The sequence below is a fragment of the Oryzias latipes genome, chromosome 14 (genome assembly GCF_002234675.1).
Source record: "Oryzias latipes chromosome 14, ASM223467v1".
In the NCBI taxonomy this organism is placed as follows: domain Eukaryota; kingdom Metazoa; phylum Chordata; class Actinopteri; order Beloniformes; family Adrianichthyidae; genus Oryzias; species Oryzias latipes.
The window spans coordinates 21011930-21039151 of NC_019872.2; the positions used below are offsets into that span (position 1 = coordinate 21011930).

The 27222-nt window shown below is 41.3% G+C and overlaps 1 protein-coding gene across 2 annotated transcripts in view; it reads left to right on the plus strand.

Annotated features, from left to right (window-relative positions):
• Positions 1 to 19303, plus strand: part of zzef1 (zinc finger ZZ-type and EF-hand domain containing 1) — a 36860-nt gene extending 17557 nt beyond the window's left edge. Inside the window, exons 37-54 of one of the 2 annotated variants that reach the window (XM_023962278.1) lie at positions 95 to 267; positions 2225 to 2420; positions 2539 to 2702; positions 2786 to 3066; positions 4309 to 4483; positions 4566 to 4698; positions 5548 to 5774; positions 5873 to 6181; positions 6260 to 6360; positions 6446 to 6581; positions 7089 to 7448; positions 7561 to 7704; positions 7848 to 8016; positions 10327 to 10425; positions 10514 to 10679; positions 12003 to 12153; positions 15416 to 15487; positions 17313 to 19303. In XM_023962278.1, coding sequence (XP_023818046.1) covers positions 95 to 267; positions 2225 to 2420; positions 2539 to 2702; positions 2786 to 3066; positions 4309 to 4483; positions 4566 to 4698; positions 5548 to 5774; positions 5873 to 6181; positions 6260 to 6360; positions 6446 to 6581; positions 7089 to 7448; positions 7561 to 7704; positions 7848 to 8016; positions 10327 to 10425; positions 10514 to 10679; positions 12003 to 12153; positions 15416 to 15487; positions 17313 to 17393 — 3137 coding nt within the window. In that variant the 3' untranslated portion in view covers positions 17394 to 19303. The remainder of the gene's footprint in view (positions 1 to 94; positions 268 to 2224; positions 2421 to 2538; positions 2703 to 2785; positions 3067 to 4308; positions 4484 to 4565; positions 4699 to 5547; positions 5775 to 5872; positions 6182 to 6259; positions 6361 to 6445; positions 6582 to 7088; positions 7449 to 7560; positions 7705 to 7847; positions 8017 to 10326; positions 10426 to 10513; positions 10680 to 12002; positions 12154 to 15415; positions 15488 to 17312) is intronic. The other variant, XM_023962279.1, reaches the window with a different exon arrangement.
• Positions 19304 to 27222: the final 7919 nt, after the last annotated feature.

The window sequence follows — 27222 nt, forward strand, 5'->3', positions numbered from 1 at the left end:
TAAAAGATTTGGCCAAATCTCAGTATTTCTAGAGTTATGAATATTGTCAAAATAAAAAAGTAAAACTTCTGGTTTATACTGCTTTCTTTCCCAGGCCTCCGTTCCTCTGCCTTGCTTGCTCTGCTGTCCTCCAATGAATCAGCCTCTGACAGTGAGCTCTGTCCAGTCTCTCCCGAGTCCTCTCAGGAGCTCAGTACGGCCACGGACACCTCCTCCCTGCCTGGCAGCACTGCAGCCATCTGCTCTCCATCATCTCCCAGAGACAAGGTGATGAACACATCTGACATGAAGTGATAAATTACAGCCAAAACCCAATTCATATATCAAAGTGGAATTCTACAGCACTAAATTTAAAAGTCAGTCAGTACTGAAAAACAGAGGAGTGCAGAAATTCGTTAAAACTGAAAAATATCCAAAGGATTGGTTTAATCAAAACAGAATATTTTTGACAAAAGTGGTCTAAACTCATAACAAAAATACGTTTACAAAGAATAAAAGAGATTTTTATGAACAGTCAAAAGTTTGGACACCAAAATGTCTATTAAAATGCATGAACAAGTTTGTTAAAATCTAGTTATTCTGTAGTTTTGAGGAAACAACTGTGAAGCAGAGTCACCCTGATGTTTGAATCGGATTCCCTGCATCTCCAAAAATGGTGGAAATGTCTTTACAGCAGATCTTCACATGCTGGTCTGCTTAAACCCTAAAGGCAAAATTATTTAACACCATCCGTCCCTCTTCTTCCGCTCATCCAACACCGGGTCGTGGGCGCCCAGACTTCCCTCCCCCCTGCCACTTCCTCCATCTCCTATGGGGGGACCCCGAGATGTTCCCAGGCCAGCTGAGAGATGTAGTTTCTCCATTGTGTCCAGGGTTTTCCCTTGGGGCTCCGCCCACTGGGACATGCCTGGAGTTATCCGGACTACATGCTCGAGCCATTTCAACTGGCTACTCTGGATGTGAAGGAGCAGCGGCTTTACTCCAAGCTCTCTGCGTGGCTTTACACCAATTAATACAAAACTAAAGGGTAGTGTGGTGATGCTATTAACAGAGTTTTATGCTCACATCTTTTGGTAAAAAGATTGAGATAAAATTAAAGCAGCTAGTGAAGTTGTATGGCCTGCAGGCACAACCAGCCCCCACCGCTCCTCCCATTGACCCTTCTTACCGGTCTTCACTGGCTGAGCGCCTGCTTCAGGGCTTCACTTTCCCCTTTTCCTTTGCAAACCTGGTCCAAGCTATACGTCATGAGTTAATGAAAAAGGAAAACTTTTCTTGTGGTTTTATCTCCATAGCAACCATTTTTTATTTTAGTCGCCTTGGGGTGACGAACAGATCTATGTAATTTTTAGAAGAATCAGCTAAAGTAAACTTCTGGATTTCCTCAGCAACTGAGGTTTTTTATTAACCACGCCCACATTCCTAATATGTTCCTATCAAATGTCAAATCGTTTTTTTTTCCAGCTTGAGTCAGGGATTCATGTATTCAATTTTCACAATATTCCTGTAAAAAAACAACATATGAGCGACAGGGAAACGCCACGTTTGCAAGCTTGCAATGCTAATGTTGTTCAAAATCTGTATCTTCTAATTCAACAGTATTCCAAATTCCAAATAGCTTCTCAATGGTGCTTAAGGAATTAGGAGGCTGTATATCAAAATCTTTAAAAGAGTTTGAGGTGATTTTTTTTATTTTTTTTATTCGAGATGGCGGCCTCTCCCCAAGGTTACAGGTCAACAAAACTTTGTGGTTGTATATTCCAGCTGGCGGTGTGTGTTTGAATAATTTTGTGAAAATTGCTTGAACAAGTTTTCATTCCATATTGTGGAAAAATGTTAAAATTGCCAAAATTCACACTTTGCGGCAAAATGGCTGCCAACCTGTCGGTTTTGTGGCCATCCCATAATAACTAAAAAACTCCTTTGGATATCCCGGACATATGTGTTTTAGTTTTATTTGTGGATGAGGATATTTTTGAGCACCAAAAGAGATTTGGGGCCCATTCATTTTTTAAAGGGTTCTCCTGCTGTGATGTCATCATTTATTGGGTACTAGATGGGGGTAAAATCTTGGCTCAAAAGCGCAAAGAAAAAAGAATTGCTAAAACAATCTGGTCCTTGCAGTCAGGAATTCTAAAAGATACAGAAATGTTTCATGTAAAAAAATTTAAGAAGTACTGTAAAGCAGACTGTAATTTGAAGCATTTTAACTTTCCCTCTTTAGAATAAACCATCCTGCAAAGAGAAAAAGGAAAAGGAGCTGAGCTCCCCTCCGTCTGCACACCGGGAGGGGTTATTGCTTCCAACCTCTGAAGGGCAGGATAAAAAGAAACTGGTTAAACAAGACACCCTGGAGTCACCAAGCCTCAGCCAGACTCCGTCTCTGTCCAGTGAAGATCCTCTTTCTCCTGTGGTCCGAGGTAAGACCTCAGATGACCTCCAGCAGCCTGAGTAAAAGTCAGAGCTCCTTCTGTAAGGGGCTGTGACATTCGCAACTGTCTGAATGTCTGTAAGTTGTCTTTTTTCCCCTCTGCTTAGCTTCAGAGTCGGTGCAAAGAGAAGTGAAATCTCCAGCACCTGATGGTGCCAGGGAGACGAATGAGAGGCTGCCTCAGGTTCCCCTTCAGGAACATGTGTTCTCTGAATGCTCCAGAGAGAGGATCCTGGGGCTGCTTGCTGCAATGCTTCCCCCAGTCAAACAGGTATGTAAAGGCTACCAGCAGTGAAACTTCTCCTTATCAACACATTTGAATGAAATGTTAAAAGAAATGTGTTGTGTCCTCAGGACAGCGTCCTGTCTCTGCCCAGCTGCAGCTCCATCCTGCCACAGCTTTTCAAGGCAGTCATTTTCAACGCCGGATCTCTCAATGAAACCTACCACCTGACCCTTGGGCTCCTGGGTCAGCTGCTGCTGCGGATCTCTCCACTGGAGGCCGACGCAGCCGTCACAGAGGCCCTCGCCGACAAGTACGATCTGCTGACTCAGGCAGAGGCAGCTTGTTCAGGAACTCAGGGCTGGAAGACCGCCCAGCTGCTGTTCGGCCTTGGGGCAGTTTGTTTAGACAGGTAATGAAAGAATGCGGGCAGACTCTATAACTCCCTTCTTTGTATGCTGGGCACCCCAGGTAAAAAGTTGTATGACAAAACTCCAAAAGGCATCAGGTTACAGATGAGTCATTCTTGTAAGATATAAAAAAACGTGTTTTTTTTTCACGTAAGTTAATGGTGTGTGCAAACGTTTGGGCACCTAGAGTTAATACCTTCTACTGACCATTTTGGAGAGCTGAGACCATGGTTCACAATCAGATTTCAATCTCAAATCTTAAAAAAACGGAGTCATCTGACTTGCTCCAATAATAAGCCCCATAGGTTCTTCTAAGCAGTTGTCTGAAACTGAAAATAGTTTATGCTCACAAAACAGGAGAAGGAAGAAGATAGCAAAGCGTTTTCAGATGCCAATATCCTCTGACTGCTTCATCCCTCCAGAAAGACATGGGAGACTGGAGTTGTGCTACACTGTTCTCTTTACAGCAGGTCAATACAGTTTTCATGATAGAGTCATCAGAAGAAAGCCTCGTCTAGGTCTTCACCACAAAAGTCAACATTTGAAGTTGCCAAATAAACATATAAACAAGCCAGATGCATTTTAGAAACAAGTTCTGTGGAGGGATGAGGTTCAAGTGGAACTTTTTGGTTGGAATAAGCAAAGGTACGTTTGGAGAAGAAAAGGCACAGAGTTTAATCGAAAGAACCTCTGTCCAAATGTTCGACATGGGGAGGATCAGTCATGGTTTGGGGTTGTGTTGCAGCCACACTAACTTGGTACCATTTGTGAAAAAGCTGAAGTTGAAGAGAAAATGGCTTTTATAAATGATTAATGGTCCTAAACACACCTCCAAATCCAGCCCGCCTTACATTAAGAGGCAGAAGCAGCTTGAAGGTTTTGCCATGGCCTTCCTAATCACTTGAAATCCTTGAAAAAATGGATGAAGATACCTCAAACAAGAATTGAGACTCTTGGCTGACTACAAAAAGTGTTTACAAGCTGTGATACTTGCAAAAGTGGCCACTCCAAAGTACTAAGTGTGCAGGGTGCCCAAACCTTTGCACACACAATTATTCTGTTTTCTGTTATTTTCCAAGGGAAAATGATAGAAGAAAGCTTTATCTTTTAAAATAATACAAGAATGTCTAAACACTGATGTCTTTTGGTAATTTTTCCATCTATCCTTGGCTTCCTTAATACACCTTTATAGTTGGGGTGCCCACACTTGTGATCCCCACAGTATATGTTTTGTCTGTTTTCAGTCGTATTGGTCTGGACTGGGCGTGCACGGTGGCAGACATCTTACACAGCCTGAATGCCTGCCCTGAGTGGAGTGCAGTCATTGCTGCTTTCACTGATCACTGCATACAGCAACTGCCACAAACCCTGAAACACACCAACCTCTTCACCCTGCTGGTGCTGGTGGGCTTCCCGGAGGTAAGCAGCTCTTAGCTCCTGCGTTTTTCAACCCCCCAACGTCAGAGTGGGCTGCTTCACTGAAACATGCGATTGCTGCCAGGTGTTATGTGTGGGAACCCAGACAGTGTTTATCGACAATGCCAACGAGCGGCACAACATGATCTTGCTGAAACACTTCACGGAGAAGAATCATGCTGCAGTGGTGGATGTTAAAACACGCAAGAGGAAAACAGGTTAGTGGTTTAAGATCAAGTGGAAGCAAAACAGCGCTTTTTTCTGTGCACTGATAACTAAGGCTGGAGACGCGTCATAAGCTTGTTTTTTTTTTTCTTCTGATTGGGCCTCTTGAAGCCTAGATGACTTTTTAACATGTTGGAACAAGTTCCGCTTATTCCTTAGTCACAACTGCTCTTACGGATGGGTACGGGCAAAAAAACGGGCAAACCTGTACCAGGCATTGAGGTAGCCCACAGAAAATATCAGGGTCGTTGACCAGTGAGTGAACCTATTGAGCAAAAATATCCATGCACGTTTTTTCTACAGGCATGTTAGTTCTGCTCACGTAACAAGTGTGTGCCCCTTGTGTGCAGCCTGGCTGTTAGAGATGAGGAATTTGGACAATTATAGCATAGTTTGTGACGGGGGTCCGACGAGCACTTACTTATGCCCTGTGCGTGCAGCGTTTGAGCCTGGTCAGTAAGGATCCAGTCCGCACCTTACAAATGACTAGAGTGTAGCTTCCGGGAACTGTACAACAGCATCACCTGTACGTCGAAAGTGCACGTAACTTACATCATCCTTACAAATGCTTCACAAAACACTTGCCACACGCACAACAATGGTATGTTCCATTTTCATAATGTCCCTACAAGACAGACCTGCCTTTTCTTTAAGATGCAGCCGCTCCTCTGTACGGCCCTCTAACAGGCCCAGACAATTAAAAAACCTGTTCAGTGCATTCGGGAATTGTTTTTTTTTGTAAAAATAATTTAATGAAGTGCTTTTGCAGCTGCAGACTTACTCTCTTGTAGTTTTCTGAAGCATCATAGTGGTGTATCCTGCCTTTTTCTTCTCTTTTATAGTGAAGGATTACCAGCTTATCCAGTCTCAGGATTCTACCACAGCTGATCTTTCAGTACAGTCTGAGAACCAGAGCTGCCAAAAGACACTTCTGAGTCGCTACCTAAGTAATTTCACCTCCATAATCAGCCAGTTGCTGCAGACAAACCCAGACAATGGCTCCACTGATGCTGTGGAGGCATCCTGGGTCCTGTCTTTGGCTCTCAAAGGCCTCTACAACACATTAAAGGTTAATGCTCTAATAATGTCACAAATACCTAAATCAAGTGGGGTTTCTCCAGTGGAGGTTTAATTTTTTTGGTTTTTACCTTTGCTTCTCGTGTCTAGAAGCATGGAGTGGAGAAGGCACAAGAAGCCATCCAGGAGTCAGGCCTGACCCAACTACTAGTGAGGAAGTGTAGCAAAGGGACGGGTTTCAGCAAGCTGTGGTTGCTGCGAGACCTGGAGATTCTCTCCATCATGCTCTACTCCTCCAAGAGGGAGATCCATTCCATGTCTCAAGACCCTGAGCGGGACCAGAGGGAACAGGACAAGGAGCATGACTCTGATCACTCCAGCTCCTGCGCTGATGAAACAGATGTCAGCAGACCCGACCCTTTGGAAGGTCTTGATGAGGAGACTAAGATTTGCTTCCAGGTGATCAGAAACTCTTTTCATAACAAAGGACATAAACTATAGTGGAATACAGTGCTTTACTTTACTTTGTCTGTCCAGATCACCCATGATGCCTTAAATGCTCCCCTGCCAATTCTGCGAGCCATGTACGAGCTGCAGATGAAGAGGACGGACTCTTTCTTCCTCGAAGTGCAGAAGAGGTCAGCAAAAAAACGGAGACAGCTTTACTTACTTTAAAATGACTTTCTTAATGTGTTTTGCTTGTTTTTTTTCCATCTTTCTCAGGTTTGATGGAGAGGAGATTAAAACAGATGAGATTATTCGCACACTGGCACAGAAGTGGCAGCCCTCTAGACGGCACCGCTCTGAGGACAGGAGCACCAAGGCTGTGGACACTGACATGATTGTAGTTTCTTACATGGTAAAGTCTTTTATTTAGAAAACTGCACTAAAGCGGCCCCGTAAAGGCACACTCTGAGCATCTTTTGATCCATTGTAAAAGTGTTCTCAGTGGTTTTTAAATTATAACTAATACCATTTCTAGCCAAAATTCTTTTTAAAAAAGTTTATTTTTCTATAACATAGTTTTTGCAAAGCGTTAGGCGTTCATTAGAAATTTGTGGAGGGACTGTTGGTGTGGAGCAACCCTGCCCCCCTTCTCAAATACAAAATCTCTGTTAACTGCATTTTTTTGCCCCTGATTCACAACAACTTTAGTAAAGAAATGTTCAGAAATGCAGTTTTAAGCTTAATTTTCTTCAAATATATTCTCCCATCATCAGAACAACACATTAAAAACACAAAAAACACCATTTTCATCAGAGTGGGTCTTCACCATAGATGTATTTTCAATGCACATGTATTCACAGTAGCAGCTACAGCATGATGTGTTACATCAATCTCAGTGTTTTTCTGTCTCCTCCAACAGTCCAAACCAAGTCACTGTGAAAAAGCCACAGAGGAAATCAATGTCGTGGCCCAGAAGCTGATCACCAGTTCAGAGAGCGACTTGCAGCTCAGCTACGCTAAACAGAGGCGCTCCAAAAGCTCAGCTCTGCTGCACAAAGAACTTGACATGCGCAGCAATCGTTCGGTGCGTCAATACTTGGTGAAGGTCAACCAGGCCATCGCCACCCTGTACGCTCGCCACGTGCTGGCATCTCTGCTGGCAGACTGGCCCGCAGAAGCGCTGTTGAGTGAGGAGGCCCTGGAGCTGAACGGAGCCTCACACATGGCCTACATCCTGGACATGCTGATGCAGCTGGAGGAGAGACCACTCTGGGAGAAAGTGAGGAGGAGTGAAGAAACTTTGCATGGAAAAAATGAAACAGATGAATGCAAATGTGCTCTCAGAACTTCATACGAGTTATTCCTACTGACAATGTTTCTCTAATGACTAGATTCTCCAGAGGGTGCTAAAGGGCTGCAGCCAGACCATGCTGTCCAGCCTGTCTCTCACTGCTTGTCAGTTCATGGAGGAGCCAGGTATGGCCGTGCAGATCCGAGAGTCCAAACACCCGTACGACAACAACACCAACTTTGAGGTCAGTTCATGTCTATTTAGTTTTTTATGGGTTCATAATCAAGGGATGGGATCTGAAAAGATACTGTGAGGCTTCAATTATGCTGCACTTTTTATTTTCTTAGTCATTTTATGACAGACTTGTATCCCATTCACCATCTTCAGGATAAAGTGCACATCCCTGGAGCCATCTACCTGTCCGTGAAGTTTGACTCTCGCTGCAACACAGAGGAAGGCTGCGATGAGCTCATCATGTCCAGCAGCAGCGACTTTCTCCAGGATGTCCACAACTTCAGTGGAACTCCACAGAAATGGTCTGACTTTGAGATACCAGGTACGGATCTCACTGATTCTTCATAGTCTTCTTCCAATGAAAAATAGATAGATTAAACATGATTCACATACTAATAAATAAGTGAGATCTAAGTGAGTTGTGAATACTGGTGTTGCGTTTTAGCACAGATAATGACTTGTTGGGGGTATTTTTGCCTAGATGAATGATCAATTGTAAAAGGCCCAGTGTTATTTCTCTTGTCCTTGGATAGAGGTCACAATAGTCAGCAGCATTGAAAAACATTAAAAACATCTATAATTGTGAAAAAATGTACATCAATGCAAAGCTAAGGGTTAAATGTATAAAAAGATATATAAAAAATGAACTTCTAAAATTATTTTTCTCAGAAATCATCCTTTTTATTGTGTGCCTTTTGCTTTAGTCAACTCTGTCAGATAAATATGAGTTTAATTATGCAAAAACTTGATCAGCTGTATCCTGGAGAGGCTGCTTTCATTCTCCTAGCTGTGCTGAATGCAGCAGAGCCACACATGGTCTGATAGGTTTGACATCTTTTGATCTTTCAGATAAAAATGGCCAATTTTCATTCAGTCACACCCGGACCGCCACAGCTTCTCTCTGTTTTAATGCTTTTTAAAAGCCATAGTGGAAACAATTCAAGTGTGTTTTGGAGATTATGGAGACAAATAGCAATAGCCAAAAAACTAGCTAGCCAGCTGGAGTATTTTTTTCTGCAACGAGGAAAACGTGCAATTTTGTCAACTCCATCAGCTTTAGTAGTGCCGGACAGAGTTGACAAATCGAACAATAAATGCTCAATTTCGTTATAATATCCTCTTTTTTTTCATGGTACAGGAAGAGAATGGCATTTTAGGAGGAGTTTATATACATGAGTAGCTTGCATTAAATGTGTTGACATTTTTGTGTTGAGAGAAACTGTCAATGTCGGCACAAAGGAGTAGAAATAGAGAGGATAGATAAAAAAAAAGAGGAAAATTAAATGTTGATCCAGAGAAGAAGTATGCCTTGCTAGCTGAGGAAAGACAGGGGAGTGGAAGAAGAGAGCTCAAGGTAAATCAGAAATGCAAATACCATTGGTTAACTCTGTCAGATCATTATCTACACTGCCAGATATGGGTTTTAGGTCTGGTGGGATGAGTAGAAAAAGTCTACTGTTTTTGTTGTTTACGCTATAAAATATCATCAGTTCTAAAAACTTTTGCATTTTTTTAAATTTAAGGATTTTGTTCTATGATGGCACAATCAAAGACTCAAAAGAGTCTGAAATTTAGCCTTGAATATATATACCCGTATATTCCAGACTATAAGTCGCACCGGAGTATAAGTCGCACCAGCCCAAAAATGCATTATAAAGTAGAAAAAAACACAGATAAGTCGCACTGGACTATAAGTCGCATTTTAACTTTCACAACCTTATATGACACAATCATAGCAGACTGTTTATCTCATAATTTCACAGTAATTTTTTCTCAAACTTATTTATTTATTCTTTTCATGAAGCATCATTGGCCAACTAATACTCTGTTTTCATCCTGTATTTGTAGAAACAGTTGTCATTTTTATTGCATTTCTGAATCTATGAAATCATTGGAAAATAGAATATTATGTTGTTAGCCTTCAAGATCTTACTGTAAAAAAAAGTTTGCTGATTCTCTGAGTCACTTAACATACTCTTAACACTTAACATACCTCATACATCAAATTGACCCAGGAACATCATCTCTGTTCCTCACAAATGAACATAACAGGCGGGTTAACAATGTATTTATTTCAATTTATTTCTAATATAAGTCGCTGCGGAGTATAAGTCGCACCCCTTGCCAAACTATGAAAAAAAGGGCGACTTATAGTCCGGAAAAGACGGTATTATATTTCATTGCTTGCCAGAGGACCCTAAATGCTACATATGTATGGACAATAAGCAAAACCATTTTAACCCTTTAACAGCAGAGATATCACCGGCGATACCTAAATAACACGCTCAACCATTTACACGATCAACGTAATCAGCTGTGTCTGACTTGGAGAGAAAATGGCATTGCACTGATATGCAACATATTAATAACCTATTAATACCTAATACCTATTAATAACCATAGTGGCAAAAAGACACAGAGACGCCTGATTTGCGTTGATCACGTAAGCACTTCACTAATGTAAAGTGTGGCATCTCAGACAAAGGCTACTTTTCTCCACTTCAGAATCCAGTTGTGCAAACGGTTGAAGAGTTACGGTAGTCGAAAGACTGTCGACACCGTAGCTAAAGCTGTGGTGTAAAAGGGTCAAAGCACATGAGGTTGTAAATTCATGGCTTCTTGTTTCCCTCAGGTGATACCCTGTTTTACAAGTTCATGTCAGACATGAGCAACACAGAGTGGGGCTACAAGTTCACTGTAACCGGGGGCCACAGGGGCCGTTTCCAAACAGGTACTTTGGAATGGCAGAAAAACCGATTTCCATTTGCTCCAACCAGAATCACTTTAATGAAGTTCCTCTTCCGCATGTTTCCGATCAGGATTTGAGATCCTGAAGCAGATGTTAGCTGACGATCAAGTGCTCAGTCAGCTGCCACTGGCTGACATCTGGGAGTGGCAAGTGGGCGTGGCCTGTCGACAGACCGGAAACCAGCGCCTTAAAGCCATTCATTTGTTGCTCCGCCTGCTGCAGTGTCAATGTCAAAAGTGAGTCTGGACTCTTTTTTTTTTTTTTATATGACAGGCTTTATTCTCACCAAAGTAAATACATTTTTAACTGAATTGAAGCCTGTTTACCTCAGAACTCAAAGCCACGTTTTTCCAGAGTGTAGTTACAGAAAGAGTTTCGGCCATATGCGCGTTTTCCTCCCTCAACAGTCCGTCCTCTCCGGTGGAGCTGGATATACCTGCACACAGGTTTTGCATGCAGCCCTTCATGAACGTCCTCCTGGTAATCTGAGATATTAGGAAAAATAGTGTTCAGGAATTTGCATGAATGCAAACAATGCTCAAACTGTGAATCAATGATTGTTCAAAAACTGACATCTGAGCATTTAGATATTTTTAGTTTTTTATATATTTAAGATGTGTTTAGTCATGAAAGGACTAAGGGATTTTTTAGAGGCTTCAGAGTTCCTGTTTTTCAGTCTTAAGTTTTTCTTGGTGGTTATCTTTCTTTTCAAAGGAGAATTGAAATGCTCACATGAGAGATGGTTTGTGATGACGTTTTAGTGCTAAACAAATGTGAACATTCCCATCACAAAAGTATAACATGGACTCGGTGATCAGGTTTTAAATAAATTGAGATTGCCTTGTTTTTTCCAGACTAACTTTTTGGAAAGAAGGTGGATTTTGGATTGATTATTTAGTAAAGGTTTGGTGCAAATTCACCAGAAGCTGTTACAAATAACTATTCCATAAGATTTTTTTAATCAATTTCATTGAATAGTGGTACCAGTTTTGAAATTGAGTCCCAAATGAGGTTTAAATCATATCTTAAAGAGCTACTCCAATGAAAATTGTGGTTTTGGTGTGTTTAACATGTTCTTGTGGCATTTTTCTGATAAAAGAAAATGCATTTGTGAGTATTTCTTTATTCAAACTGTTGTGAATCAGGAGCAGATGAAAAATGGCAGTTTGAAAAAGAGCTTATTTGATACGTAGAAAATAAATATGATGGACAGGTCACAAGCTCCATGCTCCACTCCAAAGGTCCCGCCCACAACTCAGGAGAGAATTTCTAATATTCTAATGCTGCTCTGAAGAAACTTTGTCCCAGAAAACAACTGTTTTTTTTTTTTGCTAAAAACAGCATAATTATAATCAAGACCACTGGGAACAATTTGACAATAGATCAAGTCTGGGCATCTTTGATTAGATTTCTGCCCCACCCCGCGATCTTGGATGAGCGCCAGGAAACGCGGGGTGTTTTAGCAATTGTTATCCAAAAGTCAGCGCTTTCCTTTAATGGTGCAAGTCCTTCATAGTGTATGGGTGGCGGTGACAGTTTTTGTGCTTGGTGTGCTGCAGGCCCTGTGAGCTGACGCTGCTGCGCCCGCTGTGGCAGCTCTTCATATCCATGGAGAACAGCCTGAGCCAGGATCCCACCAGTATCACTGTGCTGCTGCCTGTTCACAGAGCCCTCACCGAGCTCTTCTTCGTCGCAGAGGGCCATGCCAGCGTGAGTCATGGACACTATCACACTTCAAACCTGTGCTATTCAAGCTCTGTGGGGACAGCTGCACAGTCAGTCGCAATTGTTAACCCCACCATTTTGTTCTTCAATTTTTTCCTAAGTACCTGCTCTTTTCTTACTGGAGTCCATCCATCTGCCAGACGGCATTGTTCCACTCAGACTCCCTGAAAACTGTTTGAGATGGAAAACACCTTTATCCCTTTTTTTTTTTTCCAAACGCATGCATGCTCTTCTTCTGTTTCTCCTCCTCTGAAATAATACCAGCCCTGAAATGAGCCCACCATCAGCCAGGGGTTTCCCTACCTGTAGCTGAAGCTCAATCACATGGGCCCGGAAAGGTTTCTCCGACTGGGAAACTACACCAGCTGACATGTTAGCGCGTCTGCAGATTCATGCCTAGCAGCATGTGTCAGCAGACAGCAGGGGGCAGTAGCTGGATTCTGCAGTTTAGTTTGTGCTCGTCCTTCATGAACACTGTGGTCTAATGTGCATTCATGATTCCGTCTGCCACATTGTGTGCTTGAACCCACGATAACCTCCTTTTACTTACTACAGACATGCGATTTCTTTTGTTGTCCTGGAATTCGAGTTGCTCACTCAAAAGATTGGTTAACAAGACACCAATAGTCCACTCATATACTCTGGTAAAGGTAGTGCCATGTAACCACAAATAAGGTTTTGCTAATCTGCCATGAGGTGGTGGTTTAATATTATTATAGAATCCACTCTATAAATTGTGCAATAAAATGAATAATGTCTGCAATAATACAACAGAAATAAAGGTTATAGAACTTTATCCATCAGAATACTGTTATTATAGAAGATTCCTGCTGGCATCTTAACTGTTTTAAACTTAAAACTAAACTCTTTTGGGAAACTCCTAAACTGTAATGATAAACTAACAGTTTAGGAGTTGCTAAAAGAAATTTTTTAATTGTAAGTTGACATGTCCATCCATCTTCAAATTCCACTGAATATCTTTTTGGGTCACGGAGCTGCTGGAACCAACCCAGCTACTGTTGGGCGAAGGCAGGGTTCACCCTGAACAGCTCACCAGTCTGTTGCAGGGTCACAGAACTAATCACATGCACACCTAGGGACAATTTAGAATCACCAACCAACCTACGGTGGATGACATTAGTATTTGATTCCCTCCAGTAGGTTTGCCCACCTAAAAATAAATTAACTGTCTGTCATCCTACTGGTAGGTTCATATGAATAGTGACAGATAGAAAATCCAGAAATGACTAAAGAATTTATTTAAATGAATTTGCATTTCACTGAGGGAAATAGCTATTTGATCCCCTAGTAAACATTAAGAATTCTGATCCACACAGACCTGACATCTTAACTGAAGGTGCCTGTATGAACTAATCATCTGTGGACCAAATCACCACAGTGGATTTAGAGGAGAAGAACAGTGAGAAATCGTCCTAAAACAGGAGTTAGTTGATGATCCCAGAGCAGCTGGAACCACAGTCACCAAGAAAACCATTGGGAATTCTTTACTCTGCAGTAGTTCAACATCTTGCAGTGCTCGCAAAGTCGTCCTGCTTAAAAAGGCACATGTGCAGACCCCCTGAAGTTTACCAATGAACACCTTCAATGATTGGGAGAAGGAGCTGTGGACCAACATGGAGCTCTTTGACGTCGGCTCAACCAGTTTGGAGGAAGAGAAATGCTGCCTGTGATCCCAAAAACACCATCCCCTCTGTCAAGCACAGAGGTGGAAACATCATGCTGTGGTGTATTTTTCTGAACTAGGTTACTTTATCGTGTGGATGGGAGGATGGATGGAGCCATGCACTTTCAAATCCTGAGTAAGAAGCTCGCCTCCTTAAACCAAGAGGCTTAAAATGGGTTGAAGTTGGGTCTTCCAACAGGATAATGACCCAAAACATTCAGCCTAGTCAACCAAGGAATGACTGAAGAAGAAGCAAAGTGAGGTCATGGAGTGGTCCAACCAGTCTCTGGACCATTAATCCTATAGAAAACCGATGGAGAGAGCTGAAGCTCTGAGTTGCTAAGCAACAGCCACCAAATCTGAATGGTTTAGAAATTATTTGGAAAGAAGAGAGGTCAAAAACGTCCACCTGAAATGTGCTGAAACCTGCTCATTAACTATAAGAAACATCGGACCTATTTGCTGCTAATAAGGGTTTTGCCACATAGTACTAAGTATTTTGCTCAATTGAAACACTTATCAACATTTATATAAATTCTCCAAAGTTAATTTCTTGTCTTTCTATCTCTCACTGTTCAAATGAACCGGCCATTAGGATTACTGACTGTTTAGGTATTATTATTATTACTATATTTTATTTTGTTTATTTATTTTTAGATGGACAACCTCCAAAATCAACATAGGGTCAAATTCTTATTTCCACCAATGTATGAATCTTTGTTGTGGGACTGTGGGAGGACGCCGGGGTAAACCCACACTTTGACGAGGAGAACATGCTCTACACAGAAAAGTCCCAGCCGGGGTTTGAACCACGATGCATGACTGCGATCATTTTTCCTGACCAGGACGATGTGTGGAGGTCACATGAGAAAAAGGCATAAATACCTGAGAAAGGGTTTGAAGTTTTTCACTGAATGCAGTCAGTTTACTGTTTCATCATCAATACAAACGTTTATTAAAAGGTCAAAAAAAATGATAAATAATAATTGTGATCCTCTGCAGGTAAGGACAGATCTGTAGGTTTAACAAAGTGATGCTGTAGTCAGATATTTACTTTTTCCTTCTTCTTCTTCCTTTGGTTAGGCTGTAGGCTTTGCCTTAAATTACATCTCTCTTTACACGCACTGGAAAAGTGGATTGAAAACCCAGCACTGAGTTCTGTGACTAAAAGCTTCAGAATCAAAAGTTGTCTGGATTTTAGCCTTTTTTTTCTCTCTCTCCAATCCTCATAGTTTACGGCCAAGTCAGCTGCAGGAAGTCATCTGAATATTAGGAAATCAAAACTGTGTGTCACACTCTGCTAGATGTACAAATGACTGGAGGATGTTTGGGACATAAACACCTGGACTGCTGTTAGGAAGACTGGTTAAACAAGGCTCTGGACTGTGTCTGCAGGACTGTGAAGGCCTCAGCACATTTAGCACGCATGCTCTCCAATCTGTGCAGTTTTAAAAATGATCGGTGGCTTGCCCTGCATCCCGCTGTGGTCAGGAGTGGTACATGTCTTGCCTGAACTTATATTGCAGATATCTATTACTAACCCACATTTGATGTGTTTTTCAGACTCAGGGGCTCCTCCAGGAGTACCTGATGGCCATGACCACAGATGAGCAGCTCCTGAATCGCACCGCCATGGTACGCCTCTTGAACTTGAATGATTTCCTTTAAGCTAAACTCTTTCAGGTTACGTTTGCTAGTTACAGTCATCAAGTTGTCCTTAGCGGACGTGTTGTGTAACAGTTGGTCTTACGGTAGTCTTGTCCTTTTTTTATTTTTTTCTGCTGTGAATCACCGAGCTGTTGGCACCTAGCAGGTCCCTCAGCACCGCTCTCTCCTGTTTTGAATGTGTGTGGGCCGTGCTCATGGCTAATGTATTTGATAATTACAGTCCATTAGCATTTGTGGCTGAGCGAGCCGCCGCGTCCTCTGCACCAGAGGGTCCCGTGATGCAGCGGCGGAGCTTTAAGGAGCAAAGGATGCTGGGTGATTTAAAAAAAAAAATCATTGTGGGAGGCTCTGCTCAGCTGTCGCCTAACACCTGTCAGCTTGAAAAAAAAGAAACGATGGCTACCTTGGCATGTCAGATTAGTCTGTTATATTAACAATGAGAGGACGGATTTGAGCAAACAGGATGTTGAATGGAGAAAATAATTAAAAGATTTCCAGATTAGTTTCTCCCTGACAACCAGATTATATTGAAGCTCTTAGAAAGGCAGTTTTTTAAATGGCCTATACCATACTTTTCTGAAGCCTTTCTAGAGTAAACTTTATTCATAAATATGATCAAATATGATCATTGGCAGACTAAAAAACACATTTTTAATGAAATAAAAAAATGTTTGCAGCTCATTTTCTTACCCGGAAGTAAGACGACTCGATCTCTGAGGCACCGCCTTTCGCTTCTTGTGGACGTCATCCTAGAGTCGGCCTACACACGGCCTACGCGGCGTGTCTGCGTTTCACCCACAACATCAACAAACATCCAAACTTTTGCCAAGACGGATGTGCAGATTGTGCATTTAAAATGAAAGAGCAACCAACAGAGAAAGTATGTGCGTGTGTCACCTTGGAGGCGGTGCTAGCAGTGCAGACTCTTCCTGGAAGGCGTGGTTCCCCACTTTGGGTTTTTACATTGTGACGTCAGTCGCTTTCATAAATTGGGAGGGGCTGGTGGTCAGAGGTCATGTTTTTTTAAATACTCAGAGATACATGAACGGATCAAAATACCGCTTTGGGTTGTTTCTTGTGAGCAATAGACATTATAATACACTTAAAATGTCAAAAAATTAATTTTGCATGATATAGCCCCTTCAATCAACATCAGAAATTTACAGACTGCAGTGTTTTGAGGGTTTCAAGATGGAGTTGCACCAATCAATCAGTCAGAATCCATTTAGCAAGTGATCAGCCTTGCTGGAAACCAGCAAAACCAAATTAGAATATAAACTTAATTCTGCTGTTTTTAAAGATCCACTGCGATGAAAATTGTGTTTTTGGTGTTTTTAACATGTTCTTTTGGCATTTTTCTGATGATTGAGGACATGTATAAAGAAAACGTAAGCTGCATCAAGCATTCGATGTAAATTGAACATGTCCAACATGGGGACAGCAAATCGTGACAAGTGGCGACTAAATTGACTTCATTTGGTTGGAGCTGGAAGTAAAATCGTTTTCTATTGGTGAGGTCACACTCGCTCAGTCCAGTTCTCATATACAGTCAATGACATCAAGAAACTGTGGAGGAAACTGTATTAAGGTTTGGCATTTTTCCACGTGTAGTTCCTTTGAACATTTTGACTTTTCAAAGCCCAATTTGTCTTTTATTTTCTCTCATTTCTAAGACGTTTTATCCTGAAACATTCAATACTTTAGGCGGGACCAGAAAGCTAAATAGTCAGAGTTATTCTTCTCCTGTGTTGACCCTTATCATTTAATCTGCCATCTTCTTCTCCTGGTGCAGGCTTTGAAGAACATTGCTGCCATCAGTCTTGCTATCAATTACCCCAATAAATCCACAAAGTTACTCAACGCATCTCCTTGAGCGACCCTTCAAGACTGTGGAGGAGAGGACACATCCTGACTCAGAGGAGAGCTTTGCTCACCATCCAAGCGTGTTTCTTCTGACAGGACTCCATCTTTCTACACCTGGACTCTGCAGCACCGTGGTGTGTGTGTGTGGGGGGGAGGGCACTTTGAGAGCACTTTCCACTCTTCCTCACTGTCCTTTTTGCCTTAGGTGAATCAAGTATATCAGCATGTGCTTTCCCCTATAAACAAGGCAGTTGTGGGGTTTATTTCACGTTTACTTTCACTGTGCTAAAGGAGATGAGGTGTGGCAAATTTACATCCTTCAAGGAGAACTTTTTTCTTTTCTTTCTGCTGTGTTCCTCTCCCGAGCAGCAGATACTCTGGATCACTTAGTTGATTGTGGTGAAAGCAGGTCACCTTGGCAACTTCGATGTCCCAGTGGACGTGCGGAGCATCCTAAAAATACAGTCCAGCACTGAGCAAAAGGAATGACCTACAAGCTCAGTTCTTCCGTCGCTTCCCCTTTCCATTCTTTCTCCCTATTCTTCATTTCTTCCTGTCACTTGTGTGTTCTCCCGTTTTTACCTCCCAAGCAACACCAAGACATGAAGGTACTTTTTAGGGCTTTCACTGAGGAGCAGGATCAGTCCATTACCACACAAACCCGAAACATTCATCTAATGTGAAGGGAACCACTTTGCAACCAGTGGGTAAAATCTGTTTACCCTCACATTAGCATCAGGTTCAGGTGAAAGTTTTTCCCTCTGTCAGGTTATTGCTTAAAGAAGTAGGATTTCTATGCCAAAAAAAAAAAGAAAAGATGCAGATTCTTTAGAGGTTTCCGTTTTATGCAAATATCTAATCGTATATCTGTCTGTTAACAGACCCCAAAACAAAACAATGAAACAAAATTCAAAGGAAAAACTGCATTTTTTGTTGTTTAGCTTTTAGCTGAGAAACGACCCTTTATTTTTAAACTCTGTGTTGGGTTTGCTCAAACACTCAGTGAAGTGGTTACAGAGTTTCCTGTTTGCACTTCTCAGCGGTTAGTACAGCCGGTTCCTTCACGTTTCTCCTTCTCTTTGCATTGAATAATGTCTTTTAGTAAACTTAACGTTTTTATTTTTTGTTAGAAAAGTTTATGAATTCAAAGGGAATAGGAGACTGGTTAAAAGGCGTGACAGCCTGCCATAAGGGCCAACACGGAGTCCAGCCACATCCCTCCCTTCTTCTTCAGAACACAACAGATGAGCCATTTTCCATCCCATCACTGTGATCCCACATTTGTTTCATGTTTGGATGCACCTGTGCACTTCCAGAGGTTTCCAGGGTTTTGTGTTCATACGTTTAATTGCCATTTATTGGAAATTGAGAGGTAGAGGATTCTTTTTTTCTTCTGTTTTGACTGCTTTTTTCTAAAACCAGACGCTCACAGTAGGAAGTCATGGTAGTTTTATACCAAAGAGACCCATCGTGTTTTGACCCATACCACACTTTTAAAGGAGCTCCTGCATGAGTCCTGTTTTCTCACATATCAGACTATTCGGAGGAGCTGGAGCACAGGAATCCTTTAAACTTTGTCTCCGTTTTCATTTTCACACACGGCTGCTGCAGCAAGAAGAGAAGACGCCTCCATTTTTCTTCCATGACGCCTCACACATGTACGATGTGCCTATGGTTAAAAATGAAGCAATCATAATTTAACTCATATTAGGAAGTTTTTTTAAAGAGAGAAATATATTGTTTAATTTGAGTTGTTTTGTAACTTTTTATTTTTATTGTTTTTCTTTTTTGCAGAAGTGCTTGATGTGAGGCTTGACTAATTGAATGTACATAACTGTGAATATTAATTGCACAAAAAAAGGACTTTGATATCCACCCCTTAAGAAATAAAAGCAGGCACTAACCGCTGGAGACTGGAAATGGGATTTTTCTTTTTTTGCACTATAAAAACACCAAACATTCACAAATAATTCAATTAAATAAAACTTCCAAGTTTAATGAATTCTAGTGAAAAGTATATTTAATCCAGGAGTGGGCAAACTTGTTGACTCATGGGCCACAAGGGGTTCTAAAATTGACAGAAGAACCGGACCAGGAGGGTTTTGTTAATCCACCACATAAGAGAAAGAAATAACATAGAATCTGGATGAAAAAATGCCTTAATTTTAAATAAAAATTAAATGTTTATATCTTTTTTTTAAATTTTATTTCCAATTGCACCGATGGGTTGATGTCCCTCTGGTAAAAATGGAAACTAAAGGTACGTTCACACCGCCCTCTGCAATGTGCGTTCAAGCGACCACGGGTGCATGTGGTCCAAAAGACCACGCGTCACATGCCCGGTGTGGACATAGCATAAAAGAAATGCTGCGCTCGAGTTGTGTTGGAATGATCGGAAAAACGGCTGTGAAAACACAAGAATGTCAGAAAAAGAACACATTTTCCAACAACACATGAATGCAGAAAACCTTTCTTCACCTAAACAAAGGTCAATCAATGTATTAGTACTGCACCATCTCTGAGGAAACACCAGAACTAGAAACAAACATTAATAATCAGTATAATTTATTCTAGTTTGGTGGGCCACATTAAATAGTTTAAGCTGTTTTGTCTTATGCTTTAGGTTAATTTTCCTCAGGGTTTCATCATAGTGGCTCTTCTCCTCTAACTGAAACTCAGCTTGTTTTCATCTGCTCCTGCTGACCGCCTCCTCCTTATCTCGACGCCAGTGATGGCAGTGATGATCACTGTGGCGATAATGACATCAAGTGGAGGAAATGTTCAATAAGATGTTAGATGAATCAATAGATGATTCAGCGGCCCTCTGCAGCACCACAGCCCCCACACAGGAGTGACTCAGCCTTTGCTCTTCTCTACTGATCCGTCCTGGAGGCAGAAACGGTCTCTCGGTTTTCTTGTACGCAAGACGAAAGAAGCCGAGAACCTCCAAAATATCCATAAAAAGGGCTCAAATCTTGACTCAATCTCCAAATGTGCTGCACCTTAATACCAAAATCTGTCAACAGTTGCAGCACAAACATTCACATCAGATCTGTTCCGAGGCAGGTAGAGTCTGGAACTCTTTGGGACTTGGGTCATCTAGACCCACTAAACAGTGCTCTGAACCTTTTTCTTCAATGATTTGTGATCTTCATTGGTGTCCATGGATTACATGAAATCTTTCCACCTTTATCCACCTTTGTCATGGTAGGGAGAACACGTCAATGTAAGGGTGGGGTCATCTAAGATAGCACAAGGGTTAAAAAGGAATGCCAACTAAAACAGCAGCTTATTCTATCTCAGTGATTCATCACCTCTTAGTATAAAAGGTTAACTAGACTAAATCACACAAGCACAGCAGCAGCATTAGGCTGGTTTTCTTCTTTAAAAGCTGTTTAATTGACTCATCTTTTTCTCTGCCCTCCCTCAGCTGAGGGATCTCTGCGTCACTTTCTGAGGCTCTCTGTCAGACCCACCCCATGCGATCATTTGATGGTCATGCCTTTGTGGATGACGCCATCAGCGGCAGCTGTCGTGGTGCTCGGACCCACGCTTCGACAGGCTGCTCGTCACTTTCAGATGAGTGATCAAAGGAGCACATGTGAGATTTAGTGACAGCTAGCTGTGATCAGACAAACAAGCTTTTGGTTGAAGCTGCTGATCAAAAATCATCTTTTTCCAGCCACAGCTTGTTGCGTCTGCAAGTTTTTATGATTTTAATATTAATAATTATCCATTTTATTTAAAAGTGCCTTTCAAGAAACCCAAGGACACTGTATACAAAACAAATGTAAAAGTGTTAATTAATAGCACAATAAATAGAAATAGACAGAAAATCAAAAGTGAATCAGAAGGAGAGATGAGTTTTGATTTGAAAGTTTGTAAAGAGTCTATGTTACGGAGGTCAGGAGGGAGGGAATTCCAGAGTTTGGGAGCCGAGCAGCTGAAGGCTCTGCTTTCCATGGTGACGCATCCGGCCTGAGGATCAGAGAGTTGAACAGAGGAGGAGGACCGAAGATAACGAGAGGGAGTTTTGATATGAACTAGGTCAGAAAGATGAGGAGGAGCCAGGTTATGGAGGGCCTTAAAGGTAGACAGGAGGAGTTTGAATTTATTTCTGGAGGTTATGGGAAGCCAGTGCAGCTGGTGGAGAACCGGGGTGAAATGACTAAAGGGAAGAGGTTCTGGAGATGATGCGGGCAGCTGAGTTCTGGACCAGTTGAAGCTTTTTGAGGAAGACCAAAGAGGAGAGAATTACAGTAATCTAAACGGGAAGTGACCAGACTGTTAACCAGGAAAGAGGTTTTGTTATTCTAACAAATTCTAAATCATAGTGCTAGGAGACACGTACTGTCTGCAAAAATGGACTCCTTCAGAAAACAAATAACGGTAAAAACTGCAGATCATCTGCACGATCTTCAGCTTTTTTTTTTATTTTTTATCACAGATTTAAACCTCCAGTTGATTCAAAACCTAAACCAGTGAGGAGATTTAGGAATTTTAAAATGGCCAAAACATAGAAAGTAAGCTTTTCTTTCTTTATCTCTGTACTTCTAAAGACGGTTCTGTTGCAGGCCTAATGCACTCAACACTAGTTGAAATCTTTGTGTGATTTTAGCTGTGACAAAGGAAAATCCTCTCTCTTGTGTCTCTTTGTTTCACACACAGAATAAATCTTTTTCTTCACCATGTCATCTGAGTCTTTGGGCTCTTTTTGCGACGTTCAACTCGATGAATCGCCTTCCCTGCCGGAGGACTCTTCACCTTGACCTCGTCATAATGAAACCTACTTCCTGTAAACTCTCCTGGGACTTGAGGCTCTTATGGGTCAGTTCTCGGGAGGTTCTGAAATAATTGGGTACTTTACAGAACCTTGAGAGAAAAGGACTAAGGGAACACTTACGCCCTTATTTAGAATTCCTCTTGTCATGTAACAGAGGAAGCTGCTGTTTTAGATCTCGGTTCTGCGATCTGGGTTGGAAGATTAGCCGTAGTGTCAGGAGCATTCAGACCATAATAGATTGTGGGGACTTTCAACATGACAGCCATGGTGCCAAAAGTGATAACTAATCAGAATCATTAGGATGAAAGCTGCTGTGTTTGACTAAGAGGGGATAGCTGGTGTTGGTATAATGAAGGTGATAGAAAATGGGCTTTATCCCCCGACCTCACAGCTGGACAATAACAGCCTCATTAGATTGAGGCCATCAGTTGATGGACTAAACCACTGGCTCTGGGTCAGGGTTGGTCTAGTTTAAATTAGCAGAGGTTTCTTTCTTTTAATACACCAAGCATGTTTCTTCTCATATTAAATCTTTTTTTTTATTTCTAGATGAAACAGCAGAAAAACACTTGTTGGCATATTTGGCCCTGATCTGTTGTGTAATGACGAAAGAGGCTTTATTTTGACTCTAAAATATTGTTGCAACGTGTCCTGGGACTACAAACCACCAATATTTACAAAATTGTTAAATTAAAATACCATTCCTGCATTTTCCTTCCCCTCATTGTAATTCTCATTAGCCAACAAACAAGACATGAATAGTGTGTGTCAACTATTAGCCAGATTATTAAAGGTAACTAAAAAAAAAAAAAACATCAGTTCCAACTCTATCCTCAAAGGTTTTCTCAGGATGCCTGGACTCGTATAGTTTTATCTAAATGCGCTGTTTGTTCTGACAAATGCGTCTCTGTTCCGTGCTTCCAGAAGGACAGGTTAGCTATGCTGCCATGGTTTTTGGGACCAGATTATCCCTTGTGCTATCCTAGGCACTTTAACATTGGGAGTTGGGTCATCCAGACCCACTAGACAGTGCGCTGAACCTTTTTTTCTTCAATGATTTGTGATCTTCACTGGTGTCCATGGATTACATGAAATCTTTCCACCTTTATCCACCTTTGTCATGGTAGGGAGAACAGGTCAATGCAAGGGTGGGGTCATCTAAGACAGCACAAGGGTTACTGCAGTCTTTTGTCGGCTGCTGTGTCATTCATTTTGAAACGTTTTTGATTGTCTTTTTTTTAAATAAGTTTTTTACATGTATCTGTTAGAAAACCTGCAATCTTTTGTGCATGTTTTTTCTTGAGTTTGATGTCTGACTGATGATTATACCTTACTTGGATCATTCCTGACCTTTCTTTTACTTCATTGATGGATAAGAAGAGCCTGGGTGACCCATGTCTGATAAGTTCTTTATTTTGGATTTTCTTGTGTCTGGTCCGTCACACAATACTAGTTTACTTTGGGAGACCTTACCAGACGTTGGTCATTCAAACCCCTTCACCTCACTATGGTTTTTGATCAGGGAGGTGGTGATTGAAATTGGGACTAGAGGGTGTGTTCCAGTTACAGGGGAGTCACACTTTAGTGGGAGGTGCTCTGGGAGTTTATGGGACACGAGACCCCTTATTAGGATCCATTTGATCTCCATATAAGCAGAGCTGCAGAGTCAGACTTGTTGTAGGCGATCTTTACTTCCATGGACAGTATCTGTCAGTGTCCATAAGGCAGTTTGCAGCTGTGATAAAGACCAGCACTTCCCAGTTTGAGGACATGGTTTCACCTGGAAAAAGGCAGAATGGCCCCTTCCCACTAAATGTCCACGCTGATGAAAATTATGTTTTGATGCTTTTTACATGTTCATTTTTCTGATGATGGAGGACATATTAGAAAATTAAGCTCAACATTGCATTTCTGAGTATTTCTTTGATCAAATTGTTGTGAATCGGGAGCAGACAAAAGATACTGTTTGATAAAGAGCTTATTTGTGATGAATAAAACACACTGGGCGGGTCACAAGCTCCATGCTCAGAGCTCTCATTAATTGGGAGGGGAAGGGGAGGTGGGGTTGATCCACAGTAAAAGTCCCACCCACATCTCAGAGGCAAATTTCTGATGAGCATCTGCCACTCTGCAGTAACTATGTCCTAGAGAACGACACAGGTTTTTGTTATTTTTTTGGTAAAATTATCATAATTACCATTAAAACACAACTGAGAATACTTTGAAAATAGATCACAAGAGGATGGAAGTCAGTCTTTGAGGATGAGTCACGTCTGTGGGTAGAGCAGTGTAAGCATCTGGATGTTTTCTTCACAATGGAGGGAAGGATGGAGTGTGGAATTGACTGATGCAGTAATTCTGTCTTTGTTGCCATCTCTTCTGGTGAAGCATGGCCAGGAGCTGTGGGTCATGAATCAATGGTTTGTTGGTGCATAAAAGTAGAAATATTAAGATCGTAAGTATGGGCTTCATAACAGCTTTTAAACACGTTAATATTAATTGTTCATGAAATGAACTTGCAGCTCCAGCAGACGTTCACTGTTTATGCTTGACTGGACAAAATGGGCACAAGCTTGAACCCAGTGTTAAATTCCTTGTAACCATGACTTTAACATGTGATTAGGAGTTCTGTGTGTATCAGCATGGTGAATGTGGGAGCGGGTTCTTGCTTAGAGGCAGCAACAAGAACAGATGTAGTGAATCTGCTACCCAGGTTAGAAAATGTGGAAAGTGGTGGTGGACTAAAACGTTAAAAACTTAGCTGGCTTCATAAAATCAGAGTAAAATTCCATAAACAGCAGTGCACATTTTTCAGACTGCAGCTGTGGTACCCAAAAAAATATTCTCATCTAAAACTTTTAATGCTCGCTTGTAAACAGAATATATTGGAGGGAGGGTTACGTTATTTAACAGCCCAGTGGCCAGCTGATGACAGAGTGCATAACATGTGGCACTATACCATTGCATTGTACAATAAGTCTGCAGCTCTTGCAGTCAGACTGTTTCTCATGTACCTAAAATCTGCCAGATTCAATTTGACTGTCTATTCACGTGTTTTTAAAGGTGAAGCTCGAGTCCAGAAGGACTTCATCCTTCAACCAGAAGAACAGGAACAGTGATGAACATCACATTCATCCACACGACTGACCCACACCTGAAAGGCTTTGTCTGGGACAAAAAACTGAAAACAAATGATGTGCAGTCTGGATGTGTATATGACATTCAAAAAGAGAAGGAAAAAACACAGGACAGTGGTGAACACGTTCAATTTAGTGCCACTAATGGGGTTAGTTACATATTGGGGAGAATTTACATGAGAACTGTAGAAAATAACAAGTTTGAAATAAAAATGACAATTTATCAGCATTTACCTTCAGCAGTACTTCTCTGATTTTGGCTGCAGAGATGCAGGCACTAGTGGTCGGGGGTTCACATTACTAAGAAGTTATGATATCGGTAACTACCAAGATCTTTGTTAATTCTGACAAAAATTCAAGTTTAACGCATTACTCGTGCTTTACAGATTTATAAACAACATCGTTTTCTAGGTAAACTGCTCAAATATTTGATTAAGAAAAAATAAATAAATACATGTAGCAACTTGTGAATAGTTGGAGACATAAATTTTTTTGGACGATATCTACAGATCATTCTTTCTTGAAATTACCACTAATTGAAACATCTAGGCCAAGGACAACAATTCAATAATTTGAAGGGAGAGTTGGATATTAATTACATGCAGATGTGCCACCAATCCCCAGCTACTTAAAAATATACGACACTGAATTTGTAGACATCAGCAGAATGCAGTGAGGAGAGAACTGTAAAACAAGCAGGGTGTCGAATTGACCAGAGTTGAGCAGCTTTCCTGTAACATTACTTTGGATTAATAGGTATTGATGATGGAAGGTATTTTCACAAACTTGGCCTTGCAAGCACTGGCTCTAACTTTTGTTTTTGCTTTATTTTCATTGTAAAATGTATTTATTAAAAACATTCAAAGTCCATCCTTTTACTTTAATACCTTGTTACTGAACTCTATTATCTTTTTCTGATTCCAGTAAGTCCATGAAGAGGCTGCCTTTGCTTTTAGGACTCCCCCAGAAACTTTTTAATTTCAGACTGATTGTCTCCGGTTTAGGGTTTTGTTTGTTTTGAATTGTGTGCCTTTAAATCAAAGTTTAATTCAAAGTTTGGCTGAGATCATCTGCTTAAAGTTCATATCGGGTGGACAAGTTCCAGCAGGTTTCTCATCAAACTCTCAGTGAGAAAGCAATTAAATGCATTTTACAGTGATCCCAGTGATGCTGATTGATCATTGTAATATTTTTCTAAAGTTCACATCTCAATATGGAGGCAAAAAGGATGCTAATCTGCTGAAGTGTAGTTTTTCCTCTAGCTGGAGTAAAACATTTTACAGAAAAGAAACAATGAAGAAATGAAGCCCGGGACTCCTGAACTCAAGTGGGCCATCAGCCACTTCTATTGCCTTCCAAACGAGCATCAGTCAGAGCTGTTTTCTGCTTCTGAAGGGGAAAACATTCAAGTCTGGTAAAGAAAAAGCAGCGAAGATAAAGTGGAAAATTATCCTCTATCTCCTCTGCGTCGCTCCTGTTTGCCGTTCATCTGTGATACTCGAGCCTCCTTGTTGTCAAGCTGCTCCTCGTAGGAGGCTTCAAGGTGCTGAGAGATTTCTGAATAATGCATAAATCCTGCAATAGCCCTACTTGTGTGCCTCCACACTGCCACTCCAGCTGCCCACACCTGGCCAGCCTGAAGGGAGACCTCTGTCTTTCTGTCTTTTATCTCTCTATTTAGTACTATTCATTCCACAACACGTTTTTTTCTCTGTAATTCTCAACTTTTCATCCCAGACAAAAAGAAACACATAGATCAATTTGTTTGATTGGACAGGTTTACCTTTAATTTATAGTAAAAACGCTGCACTGAAGTTAAAATGTAAAAACAGTGACACAAAAGAAGAACTAACTTTTGGATTCAAAATCCACATAAACTACTGCTGGATCTGCGGGTCTTTTATTTTCTATAAAATATG